This window comes from Sparus aurata, chromosome 17, assembly GCF_900880675.1.
Source record: "Sparus aurata chromosome 17, fSpaAur1.1, whole genome shotgun sequence".
Taxonomy (NCBI): domain Eukaryota; kingdom Metazoa; phylum Chordata; class Actinopteri; order Spariformes; family Sparidae; genus Sparus; species Sparus aurata.
In genome coordinates this window covers 272,903-296,322 of record NC_044203.1, presented here as the reverse complement: position 1 = coordinate 296,322, position 23,420 = coordinate 272,903, and the positions used below count along the sequence as shown (strand labels likewise).

Here is a 23,420-nt window from a genome sequence, read left to right as displayed (position 1 = left end):
AGTGTGCTTCAACCTCCTCAGCGTTCATAATGGCTTCCAGCTCTCCACCGTCACCTGTTTCGAACATGAAATCATGTCTGCCTCTGTAATTTTCCAGGGAAAAATAGTTACAGCATTAAGAGTGCGGGTCTCAGATGGCAGCCTTTGAAATCCAGCCTTCACATCCTGAAAAATCCTGGTTGTATTTTTTCCTCACAAACATAAACCTAAAACCTCATAACCCTCCAAAGAATTTGAGAAGTACTGTCTGACTGTTTTGCAACCAGCTTTCTGACTTTTGAAGTTGTGTCAAGTCCCCCTCCCCCTGAAAAAATGCCTTTTCAGTTTTTATTTTTTCTATCTGCAGCGTCACACACACTCATTCACACACACACACACACACACACACACACACACACACTCTCAAAATTAAGATATTATTCATCCCACTGTGATTATTTTTACTCTGCATGGCCACACAGCAGCCCAGTACATGATGGATTCAAGGCTTCTTAGAATAGAATATACTTCATTGTCCCCTAGGGGAAATTTGTGTTCTAGGGGCCGTCCACACAGGTGAAAACGATCTTTTTTTTCTCCGTCTTCCTCGTCATCGTTTTAAGAATATTTGCGTCCACACGTCTTCACTGAAAACGACCGAAAACGCTGTAGTTCATATTCCAGGCCAATAGGTGGCGCTTGACATTCACCAAAAACGGAGAAGAAGACACGGAGCATGCACATCAAGCTTGCGCGCTGTAAACAGACAGTAGACGGAGAAATCGAACACAGCAAGAAGAAGATGAAAATGAGGTCAAACTGCTCCTACGACTCACACTCGACTACAAGGCGAGTAAGTTGCAAGAAAGGCTCAATATCTTCTGCAGCACAAACACGAGCATGTAGGCCGCCATTGTTGTTGTTGTTGTTATGGGACGTCGCGGGGTGGGGCGATGGCGTCATCGTTTCGGAAAGTATGCGGATTCGCCGTCCACAGGAAAACGGGAGCGCTGCGTTTTCGGATTTCTCCACCCTGAGACGTTTTCAAAAAAGTGCGTTTTCAGGCGCTGCGTTTTCAGGATCCGTATGGACGGTCGGCCAAAACGATGCAATCCATGTGTATTTTCGCAAAACGGCGTTGCCGTCTGGACGGGGCCCTAGTGTGATTGTGGTCCTCCCTCAACTGGCGTTCTATCTAATCTTCCATCTTGTATAGCAGGGGTTCTTAACCGGTGGGGCCCGCCCCCCTGGGGGGCGCGGACACTCTCCAGGGGGGGCGGGAGTAGGTTACAGGATGGGAGGGAAAAAATTTAAATAAAAATCACGAAAATTCCCCCCATGTCGACATGCAAGTGGTTGGACTAACACACAAACAAATCATCCTTCTGGCGATTTTTATGTCAAAAGCGTCTACCGACAAATCTATCTTTTACTGGTGTTATTGGAGACTTTTGTGGTGTTTGGAGACTCTGACTTGAAAGCACGTATCACTCTGAAGTTACTGTGCTCGACGAGCAGCGGGTGCTGCCGTGAGTCCCTCCCCCGTCCAAAAGCACTCACAGGCGGTCAGTCTCTCAGTACCTCGCGCAGCAGTCCAGCCTGCAGTCAGAGCCGAGAGGAGACACACAGCACTCCGCGTCCAGGCTGCGCTTGGCCGCCGCCGTCCCCGCCCTGGCGTACAGAGCGGGGTGTAAATGTACCTTATATTACCAAATAATAGCCGGGTTTCAATTAACCGCAGGGTCCCTTTAAACGCAGAGTGCAGGTGTATATTTTGATAAATAACCAAATAAATGCCGGGTCTAATTCATTTTTTTTTTTTTAAATCAAGATGGAGACGTGACCACTGACACTGCACGTTTTTCTTCTTCGCCTTCTTCACATATTGTGCTTGCTTTCTGTCAGTCAGCATCACATTAATGATCACCATGGCTCCGGTGCAGCAAAAAATAAAAAGTACGACTTGAAATTCAAACTTTCTGTCGTAAAATATGCAGAGGAAAGCTCGGGAGTGCCGCTAGACGTTTCTCTGTCGGCCCCAAGAGAGTGAGAGATGGGCGAAAAAATCAAACTGAGCTTCAGCGTCTGTCCGAGTGAGGACAGCAACAGGGCCAGGCTGCCTGCTGGAGGGAGGAAGAAGGCTAGCAAGGAGCCTGAGATAAACATGCGGGGATGAGTTATCAGCAAACGGGCATGCCACGAGAGAGTGTCCCGCAAAATGATCAGGGCAAAATAAATGTACGCCACCGTGAGTGACAGCAGAGATGAGGAGTTTGCAGCGAGTGCTGGTTGGCTGAATCGTTTCCTCCGCTGCAACAACTTCACTTGCAGAAGGATGCCAGAGAATTCACCAAGAAGCTGGAGAAGTTTGTGACATTTACATTCCGGATTTGTGAGAGGAAGGAATTAAATGCCTGTCCCAAACAAATGCCTGGTCTGTTCAGTGATTGAAACAAATAAATGCCCCAACTGTTATTTGGTATTTTACGGTATGATAACTCTCCCGGCCGGGGAGAGGGACATGCTGCACAGTGCTCAGCTGCAGACACAGCAGAGAGGTGAATGGTCATGGGCGCGCGCGCGTGTGTGTGTGTGTGTGTGTGTGTGTGTGTGTGGAGGGGGGGCGGGGGTAGTAGAGGAGGAGGGGGGGCCCCAACTGCAATGAACCAGCTTTGGGGGGGGGCCAGCTTGCAAAAGGTTGAGAACCCCTGTTGTATAGCATTAAAATCACCACCACCCACTATCATGCCCTTAGCATTTGTGGCTACAATATTTTCTTAAAGAAAGTCTGATCATATCCAACTCATTCTCTTCATAATTTTTTTTATGTTCTTCCTCTGACAGGTGAGTTTCCTGCAACAAAGTTAAAGAGTATTTCAGTTTCTTTACCTGACTTTTCTTTTAATAGGATGATTCAATCAATGGACATCACAGGCAGCTATTATCACATAATTCACCATTGTGTAGCTGAAGTGTTAACACTGGTCTTCACTTTTTTCTTTTCAGCCCAGGCCTCCATATCAACACAAAGCAAATGTGCATCATCTGAGACACAAAATATGACTACAAGCTGGTTAGAATAGGAATAAGCATAAATTATGTTTGAACAAACCAATTTTAATTTAAGAAGAAACTGAGGGAGGAAATTGACTTCCAAACACCCAAGTGATTAAACTAACAATACTAATCAGTTTCTGTAAAGAAGGAGAGTTGTGTTCTTTCCTGATCTCTCCTGGGAAATGCACAAAGTGCTACTGCAGTAATGGATGTGTTAGATTTGGATTACTTATTTTGGATTACAAGTTGCTGTGGTTAAATTTGCATGCACACTCAAAGAAAATAATTATTGTTTCAGCCCTTAATCCTCCACAAGGACAGCCCCTGAAATTATATATTTATTCTATTGCATGAACCAGAACATTTTAACTTGCTCTTTTATTATGTATATATATATATATATATATATATATATATACATATATATATATATATATATATATATATATATATATATATATATATATGTATATATATATATATATATATATATATATATATATATATATATATATATATATACACTCCTGATCAAAATTTTAAGACCAGTTGAAAAATTGCAAGATTTTACATTTTGCACTGTTGGATCTTAAAAAGGTTCTAAGTAGAGTTTCAAAATGCAAAAAGATGACACAAAAAAAAATTTGAGTAAGCAATTCATTGAAAACAACAATTAAACTGAAATAGGCTGTTCATCAGATGATTGGTCATCGTTGATGGGCCCGCCCTGCCCACAGACCAGGGACTGCCCAACATTTTGGCATTTTTTCATAGTCAGTGAGCGGTGTGATCTCTACGAATATATCCAAGTCTCCTGGCAGTTTAAGTTAGGTTTTGAAGGGGGGCTCTTCCAGCAGCAAGAGAATCAAGGTATCTGATGTGAAAAATGGTAAATATCTGGACAGAATGACTTATGGCGATGATGGTATTAACCCAGACCACAGTGTTTCTAGTGTGCCCAGCAGCAGTCAAATAAAAATAGTTAATGTAGTGGAAAATCCAGTACCCCATCCTCTGCTTGAATAAACGCAGAGGCTAACAGAGCTGCTACTTGCTCATGTGGCAGCTTTATAGGAAAAGCATGCCTTGTAGTGCAGCAGACTAGTAAGAAAATTATTCACTTTGGTATACAAGCATGACATTTGGCACAGATACTCTCTGAGGGCCTCTATTTTGGAAAAAGGCGTTGGCCACTCAAAAATTTAATATGGCGGCCATTTTTCAAGATGGCCACCGTTCCTGTCGAATATTAATTATTTCAATTGTTCAAATGGTGATGCAAGCATAAAATTAGGCAGAAATACTCTTCAAGCTATTCAGTGCTTATTATATCAATTATTCAAACAGTGATCCAAGCATAAAATTTGATACAAATACTCTCTAAAGGACATGTTAATGGAAAAAGATGCTTGTCCCTCAAAAATTCAAGATGGCCTCCATTTTTAAAGATGGCCACCATTCCTGTCGAATATTAATTATTTCAATTGTTCAAATGGTGATGCAAGCATAAAATTAGGCAGAAATGCTCTTTAAGGAACACTGTTTTGGAAAAAGGTATATGCCACTCAAAGATTCAGGATGGCGACCATTTTCAAGATTGCCACCATTTCTGTCAAATAGTCATAATGTCTGCTTTGTCTGCCTCCTCTCCTTTGACCTGGCCAGCTTAGTTAAACTTGCCAGGGATATAAAATCCCCGCCGGCATAGCTCTCAGTTCATTGGAGTACACAAGCCTCTCCACCACGGCAAGGTGCAGTCCACAGAGAGGAAGGGCCACTGTTAGAAAAAGGAAGTGACCAGTAAAAATTCAATTTTTAGAAAAAGGCAATTACAAAAATTCAGGATTCATTATTCAAGGTGGGTGTTGCTCTAATAGTGTACTCCATTGGGACTGAGTTAAAAGGAAGGATTGGAAAAAAAAACAGAAGTTCTATTCACATTTTTACCAGCTCAAAGGCCTTGTGGTTAGAGTGTCCACCTGAAATTGAGAGGCTGTGCCCTGCCAAGTCATAATAAAGACTGTTAAAAATGGTAGCCAATGCCTCCCTGCTTGACAGTCAGCAAGTGTGGTACTGGGGGCAACATACCTAGGAAGGTGTACATATACATCACGGTCCAGAATCAGGAAATTGGCTCTTGGCCCTCCGCAAGGCTACGTAATTTTTTATTCACATTTGCAATTGCACAGTTCTGTGCAAGTGAAACCCAATCTAAAACATTTGCATCTTCCATGGCATTCTGATTTGCAGCCACACTTGGCTAGTTGTTCACAACTTTGTGCAAATGGTGCATTTGCTGTCCAGAAGACCCCCCACCCATTGTTCACCAAGCTTTTTCCATCCCCAGTCAGCAGGACTCTTTGCTTCCGGCTGACACTGGGTAGCTTGACCCCATATGCAGCCTGCCTGATATACAGCACGTTTAGTGTGTTGAAGCAGAGCTGCTCTTGTTGGAGGAATGGCTTCATATGACCTCTGCTTTCGGGCAAACATGTCAAGTCTAGCCTCATCTACACTAACAGCTGTGCTTGATCGATCATACAGCAGGACCACAAACTTCTCAAGGATCTCCAGGTCACTATGAGTCAGAACAGGAGGGTATTGACTTAGTTTGCTGAAGATGAGAGAGGCCACACAATCAGCCATTTTGGGGGTTTGTTGTCTGAGTAAGGCAGAGGGGTTATCGTTTTACCACCTCAATCATAGACATATTAGACATTCAGGTATGGGATACAACTAGGTTCGGGTCACCTACACCTAGCCCGATCATTCATCCAATGCCATTTAAGTCCCGTGTGATCTGTACACCTTCCAGGTAAGCATACATGAACAAGTCATGTATTGCCCCGCTTACCCTTGGCTCGGCTCTCCCGCGCTGGCACAACCTGTCAATTCAGGTGCAGCTATCTAACTACATCTATTACTAGCTAATTGATGAGGGGCTGTTAGACAGCATTTGGGACACTAAACTTAGCTATACTATTACTACTAGTCAGAAACTACAGTGAAAGTAAAACTAGATCAGCTGACACTGAACCCCATGCTGAGTTCCACAGCAGTGAAGTCACCAGTGTGCCCTGGTTGTGTATTGACTTCATCTCTATTAAACAAAACCTTCCTTTACACATTAAACACACCTTTTTCCATGAGAATGTTCCTTGAAGTATATTTGTACCAAATTTGATGATAGCATCACCATTAGAAAAATTGATGTAAGGATTCAAGAGAAATGGCGGCCATCTTGAAAAATGGTTGCCATCTTGAATTTTTGAGTGACAAGCACCGTTTTCCAAAAAAACATTCTTAAGAGATTATTTTCACAAAATGTTATGCCTACATCACTGTTGGAACGATTGACATAATGAGCATTTGACAGAAATAGCGGCAATCTTGAAAAAATGGCCGCCATGTTGAATTTTTGGGTGGCCAACGCCTTTTTCCCAAAAAGTGACCCTTAGAGAGTATCTGTACCAAATGTCATGCTTGTATACCAAAGTGAACGATTCTCTTGATATATGCCATTAATCTGCTCCACTATTGGAAGACCCAGAGCAACAGCTGAAGAGGAAAAGGCAGTAGCGTAACATCATTGTGGTTGGAGGAGCAGTGTTGGGAATAACTGTGTTACAATAAACTGAGTTACTAACGGCGTTACTTTTTTCAGTAACAGGTAATCTAACTAATTACTATTTCCACCATTACAACGCCGTTACCAACTATTAAATGTGGCGCGTTACAAACTGAAGCTGATCATTGAAGCTGTTGTCATTTGACTCGGCTCTCAGCCAGAGTCAGCCGGAGCTGCAGAGCTGTTTTACTTTATTTTTTTAGCTTAGCGAGGGAGGAGGGAGGGGTGGGACAACCACATAAGTGATGGTGATTGGCTCTCTAAGGTAGAGTGAGAGTTCGTAAGCCAATCAGAGGAAGTGTTCACTTTACACACAAACCACACACACACACACTAACTAGCAGAGGTGAGCTGCAGCATTGGCAAGTCCAAAGGGAAAGTCAACGTTTTCAAAGTGGAAGTACAGACACTACTTTATTCTCTTTTGTCTACGTCTGTTGTAAGCAACTCTGATCTAATGAATCATCTCTCAGTGGCACACACTTCTACAAAACTAGTGGCCAAAAACACCGTTGTTGACACTGTTGATGATGACAGCAGGCCAGGTGTGGCTAACGTGAGCTGTGCTAACAAAGAAGGACGCGGGGCTGTCCGAGCAGCTACAGCTGGATGTTTCTGCTCCAGCTTCACAAAAACTTGACACAGACTGAAGTGAATGCAATGATAGGCAGGTATGTTGTTGAGAGCATGCTCCTGTTATCAACTGCTGACTCAGACTCCTTCAGAGCACTCACTGGCAAAAATATCAGGGAGAACAGGAGCCGGTCCGCCATGCAGGAAGACATTTTCTAAATACATGGATGCCAAGTAGCTAAAATGAATGCCGAGCTCAAAAGGGGGAATAATTAAAAGCAACGCAATAGTTACTTTTCCTGGTAACCAGCGCCGTCGTATAGGGGGGAAAGGTGATGACAATTCTAAGGGCCCACAGCCCGCTATAGGGCCCACACACAGCCCCCAGTAGCCTCTATGACAAAATGGTTATGCATACACTGAACTAATATATATTCATACGAATGAATCCGAATTAAAACAAAGCCACAAGTCATACAATATTCTAATTTTAATCATTTCAATAACCCCCTTAGCCCCTTCTTAAAAAATGGTTTGGTCCACACCGCGGTTCGTTCTTCCCATGGTTCTTCCTCATCGGAATTAAGTGAGCGCGAGCGAACTCCAGCAGGGTTAGGATGCCCACCAAAAAGCACAAGTCCGGACACCAGAAGAGAGTTGAGAAGGAGGCGAGGAGTAGGAGCAGCAGAGCAGGGGCCCAGGACATCAACAACTTATTTTCTAAGAATGGTGAGAGTAAAACTACCGAGGGTGGCTGAAACAATTAGCCTACTTGTTCATTAATTTAATGTCTGTAACATTACCTTTGACGGGGCGCAGGCTGGAGCCTACGTTAGCTGTCATCTGGCCGCGCTACACTCTGGACAAGTCGCCAGTTCATTGTAGAGCAACGGTTCCTAGAGTAGCTATAACTGAGCGTGACTAATTTACGGGCTACTACAGTGACTGGACAGTGCTCCAATATGCGCCCATTCTGAGGCTGCATTGAATTGTATTATGACGCATTCAAGTTCTACTCAGTAATTATGAGCATCTGACGAAGGTCAGTTACGTTATCATGATGTGTTCAATGTGGTCTTGTAAAATGTGTTATTAGTGGGACATTTGAATAGCCTAAATACAAAAAAGTTAAATGTTCAAAGATTTGTTTGTTTTCACAGCAGTATAAAATAAAAGACACCATAATAGCTGACAACAACAAAGTAAAAGAGACTATTTAGAATTCTGGACAGTTTACACTGACTTTTGAATGGTTTAAGAATATTTTTTGCCTGGTAAAGTGAAGCTGTCCACCTAGAGCTATGGTACTAAGAAGCCCATTTGGATTTTGTCCAAGAATAGGTTAGTTCTGCATCATTTTTTCCATTAAACATAACATCTAATGTTTACAATATATATAATGGAACAATAAACCTTTATGCCCTGCTGCTCCAGAATCAGCAGTGGCTGCTTCATCTGAGTTTGACCCCACAGCAGATGCTCAGCCCAGCAGTCCAATGATGCCTTTGATGGTGAGTGAGGGATGTACACACTGGTTGGCTGTTTTGGTTTATTAGTGACCCACTACCTATTTGTTGAGTGTTTAATTGAAAATGTATTTGCAATCAGAGGTGTAATAACGTGTTGCAAATCAGTGAAATGAGAATAAGACAACTAATAATACATCATCTACATAATCATACTTTGACTTGTTAAGTCGTTAATCGTTAAAAAGGAAACAAATTGGGTGTATTACACCAGGCACCGTCAAGAATACTGAAAAACAAGAAAATTGAAGGTGGCAATGAATGGGGTAGAGGGGCCCACACCAATATTCTTTCAGGGGGCCCAGAATTCCTAGCAACTGCCCTGCTGGTAACTAGTTACTTTTATAGTGGAGTAATTCCGTTACTAACTCAGTTACTTTTTGGAAGAAGTAACTAGTAACTATAACTAATTACTTTTTTTAAGTAACGTGCCCAACACTGTGGAGGAGATAGATTTGCTGTGCATTAAGCCAAAGGACTTTTGGAGCTGCACAACTCCTTCCCTTCTTGGATGCTAGAGAAGCAGTATCCTGAACTGTGACTTCCTGTAGGCTGCAGATTAACAGAAATATTTCACATGTTGAAATCTTAGGGGGTAAGGCCAGAGTTACACCTTTAAAGACTGTTACCATTCATTTCAACTAACAGTTGCTGCACTGGCTGTTTTTGTTGACCTGATGCTGAAGACTTTTTGGACTGATATCACATATGTGCTTAAGTACATAAAGAATGAGGATAACTGTTTCCATACCTTTGAGGCAACTAGGGTCTCAATTATTAAAGAAGCCACCAGAACTTTCTGAGGAATGCAGGTGAAATACTTCATTCAGAAAAATTCTTGGATTGAGGGTCCAACATTTTTTAAAGAAACCAGGGGCAGACTGGCTGTTCTACCTCTGGTTGAGGCCTCTATAGGAGAAGGAGGTCACAGTGAATGCTGTAAATGTGAAAAGTTCACCTGATCAAAGGAAAACTATGTCTTCCAACAGGTCACGTTGTTTGAGCCACGTGACCTGAACATAAAAAGATGGTGGAGACAAACTCAGTACATCGCTAATCTGTTCTGGAAACAATGGGTATGGGAATACCTACCACTGATGCAGGAGAGGCAAAAATGGAAGCAAAGAAGAAACCATATAACTGGCTATATTATGGTTGAAAGGACGGTGCTAAGTACATGAGTGCAGGGTAGCAGATCACTTACAGCAATTGGTATATGGCATGTGTGGGAAAAAAAAGTGTGGTAAACTATATTATTCATTGTGTCATTTTGATAATGGATCCTGAATTTGAGACTTGTTTAGGGTGAGAGAGCAGAGGATTACTTGAAGTGTCTCACAGCCTGAGGAAAGAAGCTGCCCTGTAGTCTGGTGGCACAGCACTCCAAAAAGGTTTATTTTCACTAGAGGGGCTCCCCCTCTGGCCCAACGCATGCTATAGAGCCCCCTCTAGGGCCACATGGTAGAAAAACCCTATGAAAATCCTAGGGAACTGATTTGTAAACCGTACAAACAGATTTGTAAACTGTGGGAATAGATCCGCAATCTGTGTGGACAGTTTTGTAAATCCGTTCTCTCGGATTCACATCTCTGCACATGGATTTTGCCCTCTTGCCGCTAGAGGGACCATGAACACAGGCAACCCAACACAGCCACTGACAATCCCATCTTTCTGAATGGAGTTTACCCGTCATCTTAAATTAGGAACATATTAATAACATGTTTTGTATATATGCAAATAAATGTTTATTTTTGAGGCAGCAGTCACATTGTCAGAAGACCCATAAAAAATTCTGATTTGAAGCAGACTTAATGTATGAAAAAGTAGTTTGTGTTCCTCTCATTCCATCACAGCCACTAGGGCTCAGAGGGTTGGCTGTCACTCTGTCCATGCAGGCAGTCAGAATCAGAGGTAGTTATTGCTTTAGCCCTCAAAGCCTGTAAAGCTGCTTCCACTGTTGGCACTGTCCACTGCAGGCCCACTGAATGAGTACACAGACAGTACACTTTCCATAGTGACAAACTTGAAAATACAGACCCATAAAAACATTTTTTAACTCATTGTTAAGATGGAAAGAACATGATTTAAAGTACTCCATGAAGCAGGGAACAGCATGTAGTTTTCATAGCACAGACCTCAAGAATGATGAATGACCTCCCTGTGGTGGGCTGGCGTGTGTTGGACTTTTACTGTGTGAGCAGTGGGAGTGCATCTTGCTACTGCTGCATTACAATACTACCTTCTTTACTTATATGGGAATAGTGGGCTGTTCCTAAACAAGAAGGCGGCAATATTAAAAGAGAGGGTGAGCAGTTTTAAATACCTCGGAGTGCACATTTCCGAGGATTTATCATGGACTGTACACATGGACACTGTGGTGAAAAAGGCAAGAAAGCGCCTTTATAACCTCAGACAACTCAGAAGATTCAAGGTCTCCCAATGGATCCTGATTTCCTTCTACTCTGCTGTACAGAGTATACTGACTGGAGCCATATCTGTCTGGTACGGTTACAGCTCCTGTGGGGACTGACGAGCCCTGCAGAGGGTGGTGAGGACTGCTGAGCGGACCATGGGTACCAAACTTCCCCCTCTGCATGACTTATACACCACACGCTGTACCGACAGGGCTAGAAGGATTATCAAGGATCCCCATCACCCCTGCAACAAACTGTTTGTGACCCTCAGGTCAGGCAGACGCCTGCGCTGTCATAAAACACGCACAGAGAAGATGACGAACAGTTTTTTCCCTGCGGCAATCAGAGCCCTGAACTCTGCACTCTGAACAGAAACCATATTTATTGTATTTATTATATTTATTATATCCTATTGTATTTTATTTTACTTACACTGCATTATATTTTATTTTTACTTAAATTGAGCACAGAAGTACAGTACATGTCACAAAAACATTTCACTGTGCATCCTGTATGAGACAAATAACACCTTTGAATCTTGGATGTTGAATATTCAAAGACATTTTGAAAGATGCTTGATAAAACACAGCAAAAAGGGAATCCAGGCACTTTGAATTGTAAATTAGTATTATTTGTGGTGGGATCTGCCATTTCAAATTGCCCAATCACACACAAAAGGGCTTCACAGGAATTGAGGCACCATGAAAAAAATAAAAAAATAAATTAAAGCAATTTGTATTCTGTGTAATTTCTCTCTCCCTCTGCTTAGCGGGAAAGCGGGGACTTGGGATCACTTTTTCATAGCCTATATCCCTCTCTGCACAGAGATGCATTCATATCTAGGAAGAGCATAGGCTAGTGAGCACCATACATGTCCTAAAAAATCTCTACTTGACTCAGTTTAGGTGCTTTTCCATCACAACTGAGTTCTTCATAGTTCCTCCTCAGCGGGGGAGACGTCGTCATATCATATGACGTCATATCACATCGTTCTCTTTTTTCTCTCCTCTGGTCAGCTCCAAACTCACTCGTCTGCATCATGATTATAGACCACAGCGTGGTTTTCCACACAGCAGCCATTTAACTCGTGTCAGAATAACCACAGTCTCACAGATCATGTGGGCGCTGCAATCTGTTATTTCACTGATACTGAAAACATTAGATTTTGTCTTAAAAAAGTATCTTTTACATTTGTTGTATTTGCCGTTTCTGTGCGTACTTTGAAATTGAATCCTGGCAGCGCCACTGCAAAGGTATGTATCTGTGATTTACAGAAACATAAACTGCCAACATTTCATCCAGGCAACTGGGCTCAAATCTTTCTCACTATTTGTAGCATGAAATCAGATTGTGGTTTCTTATGGCATCATGGAAGATGGTCAATTATTGATTTACGTGTTTGTTTTGGCTGTTCTGTAAACATGCACTCCATTCATTCTACTGTTATATTCTTACAAAGTTGCTGCACTATGAGTATGTGCTATAATATTCAAGCAAACTTAATTAGCTCTATTTAAAGGATAGTTAAAGGATTCTAAATATAAATATAAATCAATAGCCACATGCTATATGAACGGAGCCTAAAAATACTGTAAGAACCTGCAGCTTTCTTCCTAGTAGTTGCGTAAAATGAATCAACCAACAACGGCATCTGATACATTTAGAATGTGGCCCATTCTAAATGTATCAGATGCTTTTGTCCAAAGTGACTTACAGTAATTCATACATTCATTCATACTCTGAAGGTGCCGACCAGCACATAAGGAGCAGTTTGGGGTTCAGTATCTTGCCCAAGGACACTTCGACATGCAGTCCAGGGGAATGGAACCAGCGACCTTCCAATAACAAGACAAGTTCTTTTTGATTGACATCCTCTATCAGTCCAAAATGATTGCTACTCCTGTTCAACAGTGCTTTGAACTGATGTTGGTGATTTTAAAAACATGCTCTGACAGTCAACCTGATCTTCAGATAGGCAGGGAAAACACTGTTAACCAACATGACAGCACATTTTCATGAATCATGTTTGTGTTCACTGCAGTCAGCCCACGCTATATTATAAACCTCTTCATAATTGACTTTTATGATACAGTTCAAAGTCAGTCTTCATGTCACCAACAATCCACAAGCAGTTCAGCTCTTTGATCTGGGAATTTTATGCTCTGGTAGTAGCTAAATACATGCTGTTGGGTTTACCCTCCACTACATCACTGTTTGTGCATACTGTATGTGTTGATCTAGTTTAGAAATATCTTCAGTCATTTACTGTCTTTTCAGTGTTGTGCATCACTTAGCCTCTTACACAATCCATATACTGTCCATCATTTTTTTTCATCTTCTGTCTTCTTTTCCAGTTGTGGATCCCACTCCTGACGACCAGTTGGTGTCTGTCATCCTGGTTAGCCTGCTGCCCCTGCTAGTGATGGGGATTGTGATTGTGGGAATGTTCTACTGGTACAGAGCCTATCGCCAGCGTATACTCAACCAAGAATGGGAGAGCAGCAACAAGAAGCGTAAGCCAAAAGCCGGTGGGCTGGACTGCAGCGACGCCTGTGCCATCATGATGGATGATGACAGGTCAGACAGCAGCTCGACGCATGCCAACAGCCTGAACCACAACACTGAGCCGCTGCCTATAGAGCTGGATCTGCTGGTATACGCACCTGAATTGATTAGGTTTAACAATTAAGTTGTTTTGTGGCGCCATCGTAACCAAAATTCTAACTAGAATAATAACTTTTAATCCTGTCCCAGGTGGGAAAGGGTCGTTTTGCCCAGGTATACAAGGCTAAGCTGAAGCAAACAACCTCAGATCAGTTTGAAACAGTGGCTGTTAAGATCTTCCCCTACGAAGAGTATGCGTCCTGGAAGAACGAGAAGGACATCTTCTCCAACACAGATCTCAGACATGAGAACATCCTCCACTTCCTGACAGCTGAGGATAGGAAGGTGGAGAAACAGTACTGGATAATCACTGCCTTCCACTCTAGAGGAAACCTACAGGTGAGACCACCACTGTCAGATAACCCGACATGAAAGGGACAGTATAATGCCATAATGGTAATTGCGCTTTCCGCACTGTCTTTTCTATTATTCACATTTCAGTGTTTTCTGTTATCATCCCTCCTTTTCACAATACTACCGATTCCATCATTCCTCTGCCCCCCAGGAGCACCTGATGCATAATGTGATCAGCTGGCAGGAGCTGCAGGTGCTGGGAAGCTCTCTGGCCCAAGGAGTCGCCCACCTCCACAGTGACCGTCTCCCCTGTGGTCGTCCCAAGGTCAGACTGTGTGAATATGTTCATGTGACAGTTGACAAACAGGAGAGATGTATACTTTTTAATAGTTTTTTGTGACTTGGACGTGAGTAGACGCTAGCCACTGTTTTTTTGACTTTGAACTTGACTTGACAAAAAATAAATGACTGAAGACCAAACTTGGACTTGAATGTTAAAGACTTGTGACATGACTTTACTTGATGTGAGAAGTAATGACTCCAATGACTTGTTTTCATTTACTGTTTTCAGTGCAGTTTCGTTTTTTAGCTTTGTGTTTTTGATTTAGAGGAAATCAAGAAATACATAAGCATTTATGAATCGATTTATTTTACTGAATATCAAAAGTTATGATTCAAATCCAGGTAATAATACCTTATCTTTTTTCTTTATAAATAAGTAAGATACTGCAGGTAAGATTGCAGGAGGATGACTTGACTTGGGACTTGACATGCCTTGCCTTAACTAAAGACTCTTCCCATTTTCCAATTTGAATACAGTATTTCATGTGTGCAAACAAAATGAATTTTGTCTGGTGAAGTTAGACAAAGTTACCATTTAATTGTCCACATTAATGTTTTTTATATTTTTAAATGGACACTTAATTAGTCAATTTGATGCTCATACTGAAAGGTGGCCATAGTCCACCGGGACTTAAAAAGCTCTAACATCCTGGTGAAGAACGACCTGACGTGCTGCCTGTGTGACTTTGGACTGGGACTGTGTCTGGACAGCAGCCTTTCTGTGGATGATCTGGCCAACAGTGGACAGGTCAGTTGAAAAGTATCTTTTAATTAATGTCCTTCTTTTTTGTGTGACTTTATAGTCTTCTTTCTTTATCAAACAAAATGTATCCAGAGACTGAGTTAAAAGAGGAGCACATTGCCTCTTTTGTATTTGAGCAATGCAATGAATGTAAACACTTAAGCTGAAAGGAAACTATTTTCTCCCCTTCCTCTTAATTCCCTCCCCGTAACGTCAGTCGAACATGGTGTATTGTATGCTTGGATTTAAATTTTGTGTACATCAGATTTACCTTACATTTCCATGGTCTGTGTTTGAAAAGGCTCCCGAATTTCTGAATAGATGTCCATTTTCTCATTTATTTTGTATATTAGCCGCTCATAAGATGCGTGTGGCTGTGAACCATTCAGAGTAAGTAGGGTTGTTCTCCCCAGCCCAGTGCCTAAGTATCACCCTCTTAGCTGTATTGATAGCAACCTTTAGCCGTCGAGCCATTTTTCCACCTATTCTCTCATTTCCTTATAGACTATTCAGAAGGCAAAGAGCAGTAGTAAGACCAACACCCATACCTATGCTGTCAATATTTTTTTAAATAATCCTCTGCTGATAGGTGGCTATGCTGGGACACTTGAGAAACATATGGACAATGTCCCCTTGTTCAGATTAGGGTTAGGGTTATTAACCCTTATCGCCAGCAGATATCTGAATAATTCATACCTGCCCTATACTTCCTTACAGGTATCCAATAGAGTCTGTTGAGTATTTTAAATTGAATAAGTTTAGACCTGGCATCTATCAATGGGTTTAACATCTCCTTAACTAGTTTATTTCATTCCTCATCTTCATGTATTACCCCTAAATCCCTTTCCCATGCAGCCTTTAGTCCTACAGTCGTGTCGTTAAATCCATCAATGAGATCATTGTAAATTCGACCTGCCAGATGTGAAAGTTCACTGAACAACTTTAATGTAGTGAATATGGATGACTGAGTACACAACCCAGTGCCTGCTGGGCTCGCCCTAGACAAGGGTGTGGTTTTGATTTTAACATTCGTGGGGACATAGCCAGTCAACAGCTGGACTAATTTCCTTAGAAATAGACCACATTATATAATTAACCACTCTCTATGACTGCATGTGAAAATATGCAGACAGGCAACATCACATTTATAAAGTAAATAATTACACATTTTATATTTTGTGTAAAAACAAATGTACATTTGAATTACATTACAGCGTTATAGCCTATGTTGAGGTCTCACCTGTAACTCCACCTGGCCTCTCCCTGAACTAGGCTACAACCAGGCAAGATTGCTGCAGCACCCTAATGAAACAACTAGGGCTGTCAAAGTTAATGCGTTAACGCAACATCCTTTTAACGGCGTTAATTTTTTTAATGCGCGATTAACGCTCGATATTTTTAAAAAAAAAGGAACGAGCGTTGTTTGATTTACGGCCGTCAGTGGCACCTGTAGTCTTGATCCAGAGGGTGCGAGAAGAATAAGAAAGGGAATCAGAAGAAGAAGAAGCAGGGTCGGCGTTCGGGAAAAACACGGTAGACTGAAAAGCGAAAGTGAAAGGAAATGGAGAAAGGACTTATGAACGGCAAATTCACTTTCAAAACACTGCCAGATGGTTCGGTCGATAGGACAAAAGTTATCTGCACGTACTGTCGACATGAAATGAGTTACCATTGAAGTACGTCGAGTCTCAAATATCATTTGCAAGCCAAACACATGGCAGATGCAGAGAGCGCACCGCCCCTCGCCAAAAGCTGACATCACCATGTTTTGATTCCATTTAGGGTAAGGGGATATTTTTGAGCCTTTTATTTGAAGTGCATGATTTTAAGTGTTGAATAAACATTTTCATAAAGCAAGCATATTTGCCCTTTATGTTGTTAAAAGTATTAAGAACATGAACAAAATACATTAAGGTACATTTAGAACAGAAAGAAATGTGGCACCAAAAATTGCGATTAATTTGCGATTAATCGCGAGTGAACTATGGACAAAATGCGATTAATCGCGATTAAAAAGATTAATTGTTTGACAGCCCTAGAAACAACAAATGATGCTAGCCTGACATTAACTTTGTATGATGCATAACCTACTGTACATAAGCAGTCAAACATATGGAGTAAAACATTTAGTATAGCACCATGTCAAATTTACCTGTAGCCCTGAATCTTCTCTATATGAGCTACAACCTGGCCAGGGTTCCTCTGTCACCTGATAAATAAAATATTGTAGCTGTGAGCAGTGACACAGCACAACTCAAATCTCAAAGAAGATCAGTAGTATTCACTAGGCCTACTTTTAATGTTACAACTAGCTAACAAATTAAATTAACCCCCATGTCCTTATTCAAGTTCATGTGCTGCTGTGACCCTGCCACTCCATCACTGTCTGATAAAGGGGACAGCTGTGTTGCTTCTTCTGTTGTTAGAACACCCTTCCTCCTTTTTTCAATTTTAGATTGTTCCATAATGGAACAACTATTTTATGTAAATGAAGCCAGGTATTCCCGGTGTGAGATATTATAGGATTCTGGATATCTTCTACTGGACACTAACTCAAATAATCTGCTGCCCTGAATGGGGCATTCAATTCTTCCTCTACATCTACCCATGTGTGTCTGTCCTCCCTACGTGAGAGGAGGGAGACTATCTGAGCTCCTGTGAATGCTTCCTGGTAAAGACTTGTGTTAGGAAGTTGCAGCCCCCCATACTGTGTTTTAGCCTGCAGACCAAATAAATTGACTAAACATTTTACCTATAGTCTGGAATATAGTCCCTAGAACACCAATAAGTCAAATACTTAGGAGAGTTTAGGAGCTATGGACATTTTTATAGCTTGTATTCTTCCCCATAATGAAATCTGCAGTTCCTCCCAGCCTTTGAGAGTGAGTTGTATCTTGTCCAAGGCAGGGCCAAAATGATCAGATATCATGTTCTTGAAAGTCACTTCTGTTCTGTCACTCAGACTTGGTCCAGTTTATTCTTTAACCCCAGAGATCTCTGAAAGCCATACAATTTTTTGATTGGTTGATGTGGTGCATTTGCATACTTTCTGCACTTTCCTTAGAATAGCCTGTTTTTACCATTTTTTACCGTTTCTTCCTGCACAAAACGCACAACAAATGTGACGCCAATATTCAGGAAAAAGCATGGCATAAATTTTCTATCATAAGTCTGTTTTTTCTTGGCCTATCAACAAAAAAAGTGGTATATAGTTTGAAGTCCGCACTTTAGACAAGTTGAAATGGATTGCTGCTTGCTGCTGTGTCATCTTAAATCAGTCGTGTGATATGGATGTGCCAGCGTGTCCGTTGACTCCAGAGGGTTCATTTAGGGCCACTGCAGCTTTTAGCCTCAGCATTCACCTGCATTCACTGACTTTCGTAAGCCACTCCAACCTCCTGCTTATATAAGCAAAAACTCCTCCTACTGCACAAGATGACAATAAGCCAAGTTATGCCAAACAACTTAAAATAACACAACCATTAAGGTTTCACAGCTTCATGTTCATCAATCACCAAACACCTCAGCCACCTCCAAGCTGGATGATGGAAGTGAGTTGATGTGTTTTATACTCAGAGGTCATGAGGCTTTATACTAGCCAACCAGGCACATGAAGGACTTCACCTGTGACTTGGTAGTAGGCCTCTCTGCCAACTGGACGTCCTCCACCTTCCCCACCTGTGATCAGATGATCCCTTTCCCCAGTAAAAAGCCCAAATACTGGGTACCTTTGCTTGGCAAGGGAGCATTGTTCAGGACAGATGGTCAGGCCTGCCTCTGCTATTTTGTTCACCGTCTTTAGATGGCACAGATGTTCCTCCCAGGAGTTGCTGAATATCACAACATCATCAAGGTAGGCTGCTGCACAGGACTCCATGCCTGCCAGCACCTTGTCCATCATCCACTGGAACATCACAGGGGCACCACTGAGGCCAAAGGGAAGAACAGTGAACTGGAAATGTCCAAAAGGTGTTCTCAAAACTGTGATCTCTCTACTCACTGGGGTGAGTGGGACCTGCCAGTAGCCCTTGCACATGTCAGGGGTGCTGTTGAACCTCGACGGGCCAATCCTTTCCACCAGATCATCGATTCTCAGCATGGGATACAGGTCCAGCTTACTGGCAGCATTCACCTTCCTAAAATCCAAACAAAACCTCAGGGTTCCATCTTTCTTGGTCTGCTCCACTCACTGAAAAATGGCTCATGTCAAGTTCCACAGTTTCTCAGCAACTCTAGCTCCCTCTTTAGCACTGGTAGCAGGTGCTCGGGGACCCTGTAGACAGGCTGGCAAATGGGCTTGAGATCCTTCAGGGTTATGTTGTGGTGGATGACCTCTGTGTGGCCAGGAGTTTCCCCGACCTGAATCCGGATTTTAAAAAGCTCCTTCCACTTCTCCTCCTCCATGTGGTCCAAATCCAACTGTGGCTCCCCCTGTGGTCCTGGTAGGTACTGCTTCACTTTCTCATATTCCTTCCTCAATGCCTTGATGAACAGAGAGTAAATTGTTGAAGGTGGAATTGTTGGACAAGGGGGGCATTTTTTTATGTGTGAGGAATGACGGCCCATTGCACAGCTGGTCCTACATCTTCTCATCGTTTGCTCTTTTTGGACAGGATCTTCAGCCCCGTTTTCTTTGTACCTGGTTTTCTTTTGGGAATTATCTAATACATTTGGTTTATTGGTTTACTTTGTGTCTGGTGTCCTTTATATCATCCTCCATACTCTTTGAGCCTTGGTTTTGACATATCTCAATGAAGGCTGTAACATATCATATGTCCAGTTTTCTGTTTAACCTGATAGGGGCTGAGCCACTTTGCAATCAATTTGTGCTATGATGTCGGCAACAGCAACAGAACTTTCTCACCAGGTTCAAAACTGCGCTGTCTGGCAGACCAGTAGGACCATTCCTTCTACTTTGCCTGTGCCTGGAGGAGGATCTCACTGGCAAATGTTTTTCATGAGCTGCTCTCACACTCTCGCCAATTTGCCACCTCGGAGGGTACACTTTTTTCCAACTCCATTGCTATCTAAATCCGAGACGTCGATATGCCGGAAATTGCGTGAGATGGGCGGAGGTGTCAATGACCTGCACTGTTGTGCAACCCATGGACATATGTGGGCCATTCCAGAATTTCAAGTGTGGAAGAAAACTAGAAATAGGATTGATTTTTTTCATCAAACTTTTTGTAATCTTATAGAACACACTTTAAAGTTAACATGTTCAGTATTAGTAATCTTAAACATGTAAGATTTAAAATATTTAATCTGAAAAACGATGTAGAAACTGAAAACTCTGTCAACTCTGTTAGAGACGAATTGGGTCAAATATATGTAATAAACAAATGTACTACAATTCCTAAACCTGTCTCTCCTAAGATAACTTTTGTCTCTTCATCCATTAATTCAACTTTTAGTCTAATAAGACTGAGACTTTTTGTTTTGGAGTACAAATATCAATACATTCAACTGAAAAGTTGCCAAGACAGTAGGCATTTTAACTCAACACAGCATTAAAAATGTATTAAATGCTTTGAAATTTCATGTGGTAGGAATTAGTGCTGGGCGGTATGACCAAAAATGTATATCACGGTATTTTTCAAAATTCCTACAGTTACACGGTGGTATATGACAGTATTTTTTTTTCATGCATAATCAGGTGTTCACAGCATTTTCTACTGGTTCAGAGAGGAATTACTAGCCCCTTTTAGATAGAAAAGGCGGCACATTTGCTGCAAGGTAAAGGCAGCACTCTGTCTATCTGTAAGGGAGGTGTAATTTTCCTCTCTCAACCACTTTCTCATTCCTTCTACCCAAGAAGCGCCACTGTCACATGTGACATGACGTGAAGCACGAAGTTGAGCGTGAACAGTGACATACAACATATAGTCCGGTGGCATAGTGAAAATACCGTTACAGAGGTGATAAAAGCACCAAATTTTGCATGGTGTTTCCTTAGTGTATAGTGTAATTTTGGCCTAGGAGCCCTCAGAAAAAAAACTTCATATCAGCAGTATATCATTATCAATGAAATATGCTTAAAACACAGTGATTTTCAAGTTCCTGCACAAGACAAAGTGTTCAAATGAATCCCAAAGTTAACATTTTATAGTTTTATTTATGTGTATGAACTTTTACATAACTAAAGCTTCAATACATGACAAGTATTGAAAAAGTATAATCGTTATTGGCCCTGTAATTGATAATTATGAGTCGTTACAGGTGCATTTGTAAAGAGGTGAGCAGTCCATAGTCTATTTGCCAGCCCATAGAGCCCCATTGTGAACCCGGAAATGTTGAGTACACCAAAGTTTTATGTTAGAAATGTACAGTGTGGGTCCCCAGTATTAAGAAACTGCTGGTTGCTAACTTGCATATGTTGGGCAATTAGCATAATTAGCATTATTAGCATTAATTAGCATTGATCGCCTATATGGGCAATATTTCAGCAACTGCTTGACCGATTTGGACAATATTGGAGTGGTTTTGGGGGTTATTAAGGATGCTGAATCCATTTCTGACATTTTCAAAATTCAAAATGACAGTTTAAACCAAAAGTGGCCATATTTCAACTCCCGGTGGGCCGATTTTTATTAATTTTGAGTCGATTTTGAGGTTATTTATATGCTTAATACATTGGACCTGCATTTCAGAATCAATAGAGCACAATGTAACTGGTGTGAATATTGAGACGTAATATTTCTTCAAATTGCTTCAGTTCTGCTTGCGTTTTTTGGCTGCTCAATTTTGTGTGATTGTCACTGTGGTAACTGCATCGGGCAGAATACTGGCTGGATGGAAAGATGGACAAAACAGAGCTTTTTATATTTGGATCATATCATCTCAATGCAAGTAAGTTGATCAAATAGAAGCAGATAACAGTGATTACAGTGTGTATGTAGTGCATATTTAATTTTTTATTTTTATATATATATAGTCTAACATCTCTATCGCCTACTTCTAAACCGTCTCTAAAATATGGTAGGAGTTTTTTTGAGTAAAATCCAAAGACTTAATCCAGAGTTATTAATACATCAACAGTTAAAGTCTGTGTAAATCAAATTCAGCCATTTTCTTCTAAACACATTAAAAAGGTCATAAATGTATTTCCTTAAAACATGTAAAAAGCCATTCAACCATTTAGAATTTAATTTTGGAGCTAGGCTCACAAACTGTGTTTCACGATTTCTGTGTTCAGGATTTAATGGGCGGGTCAGAAATCATGGCCGCGCATAATCCCAGCCCTGCTGCGGAAGCGGTATAAATACATTCAGCGCATTAGCTTCAGAGGTTTTTCCGCTTGCTCTCGAGTCTTGAATAGCATCTCTTAGAATAGTTTGCAGCTAGCTAACCAGTCAACCAGTCAGCTAAACAGTCATGTCTCCTCCACATCGCTCCTGCATCTTTCCTGGATGCCACAGTGTGCAGGGTAACAGCGCCGTTAGCTTATTTAACCCTCGAGGCACCTTAGGGGACCAAACGTGTACACTCTGCTTTTTTTACGTCTTTAATTCTCAATATCTCGGTCAGTTTAAATGCTAATTATATGAAACTTGGCCAGGATTAGTTTTTTATTAATACTTTTAAAATTCCATGATCACCTCTATTGTAAGCTGTATAGATTAGCAGATTCGCATGTATACCTACACTCTTTCACCTAAGGCCCGATTTGGACACATTGACTCCCATTATAACCACATATTTTTGATATACTGTATTCCTGACATATTATAATGCTTTTCCCATGAATACCTAATAAATCTAAGCCTCTGCCTTCAAAATACAGGGAAAACAGGTTTTAGGTCTGATGACCCCCCTCAAGCCCCCAGGGGCAGCAGAGCTTTATCACATACAGTTTCAATGGAGGCCTGGTTCTCTTACTCTGCAAAATGCATGGCAATACAAACACTGAACACCATAAAAATGGTCTTGGTTCATGGAAGTGATATAAAAGAGTGTGTATGTGTGTGTGTGTGTATGTGTGTGTGTGTGTGTGTGTGTGTCTGCGTGTGTGTGTGTGAAATTTGAATAATCAAAGGCCAAATGAGCCGTTTGCTTTTTGCTTTTGCTGTTTGTTGATCAGCAGAGAGCTCCTCTCCTGTTGGATGTGTGGTACAGCATGTTTACACAGGTGCATGTTTGAAGTCTGTGAGAATAGTTTGCAGCCTTGTCTGGCTGGTCATTTCTCCAGCAGCCAGCCATGA

The 23,420-nt window shown here is 41.5% G+C and overlaps 1 protein-coding gene across 2 annotated transcripts in view; it reads left to right on the top strand.

The window, feature by feature from the left end:
• Positions 1-23,420, top strand: part of LOC115566634 (TGF-beta receptor type-2-like) — a 93,068-nt gene that overhangs the window by 31,850 nt on the left and 37,798 nt on the right. For both annotated transcript variants that reach the window (XM_030392517.1, XM_030392516.1), the window contains 4 exons: positions 13,532-13,830; positions 13,932-14,180; positions 14,347-14,460; positions 15,088-15,225. In XM_030392517.1, the coding sequence (XP_030248377.1) occupies positions 13,532-13,830; positions 13,932-14,180; positions 14,347-14,460; positions 15,088-15,225 (800 nt within the window). The remainder of the gene's footprint in view (positions 1-13,531; positions 13,831-13,931; positions 14,181-14,346; positions 14,461-15,087; positions 15,226-23,420) is intronic.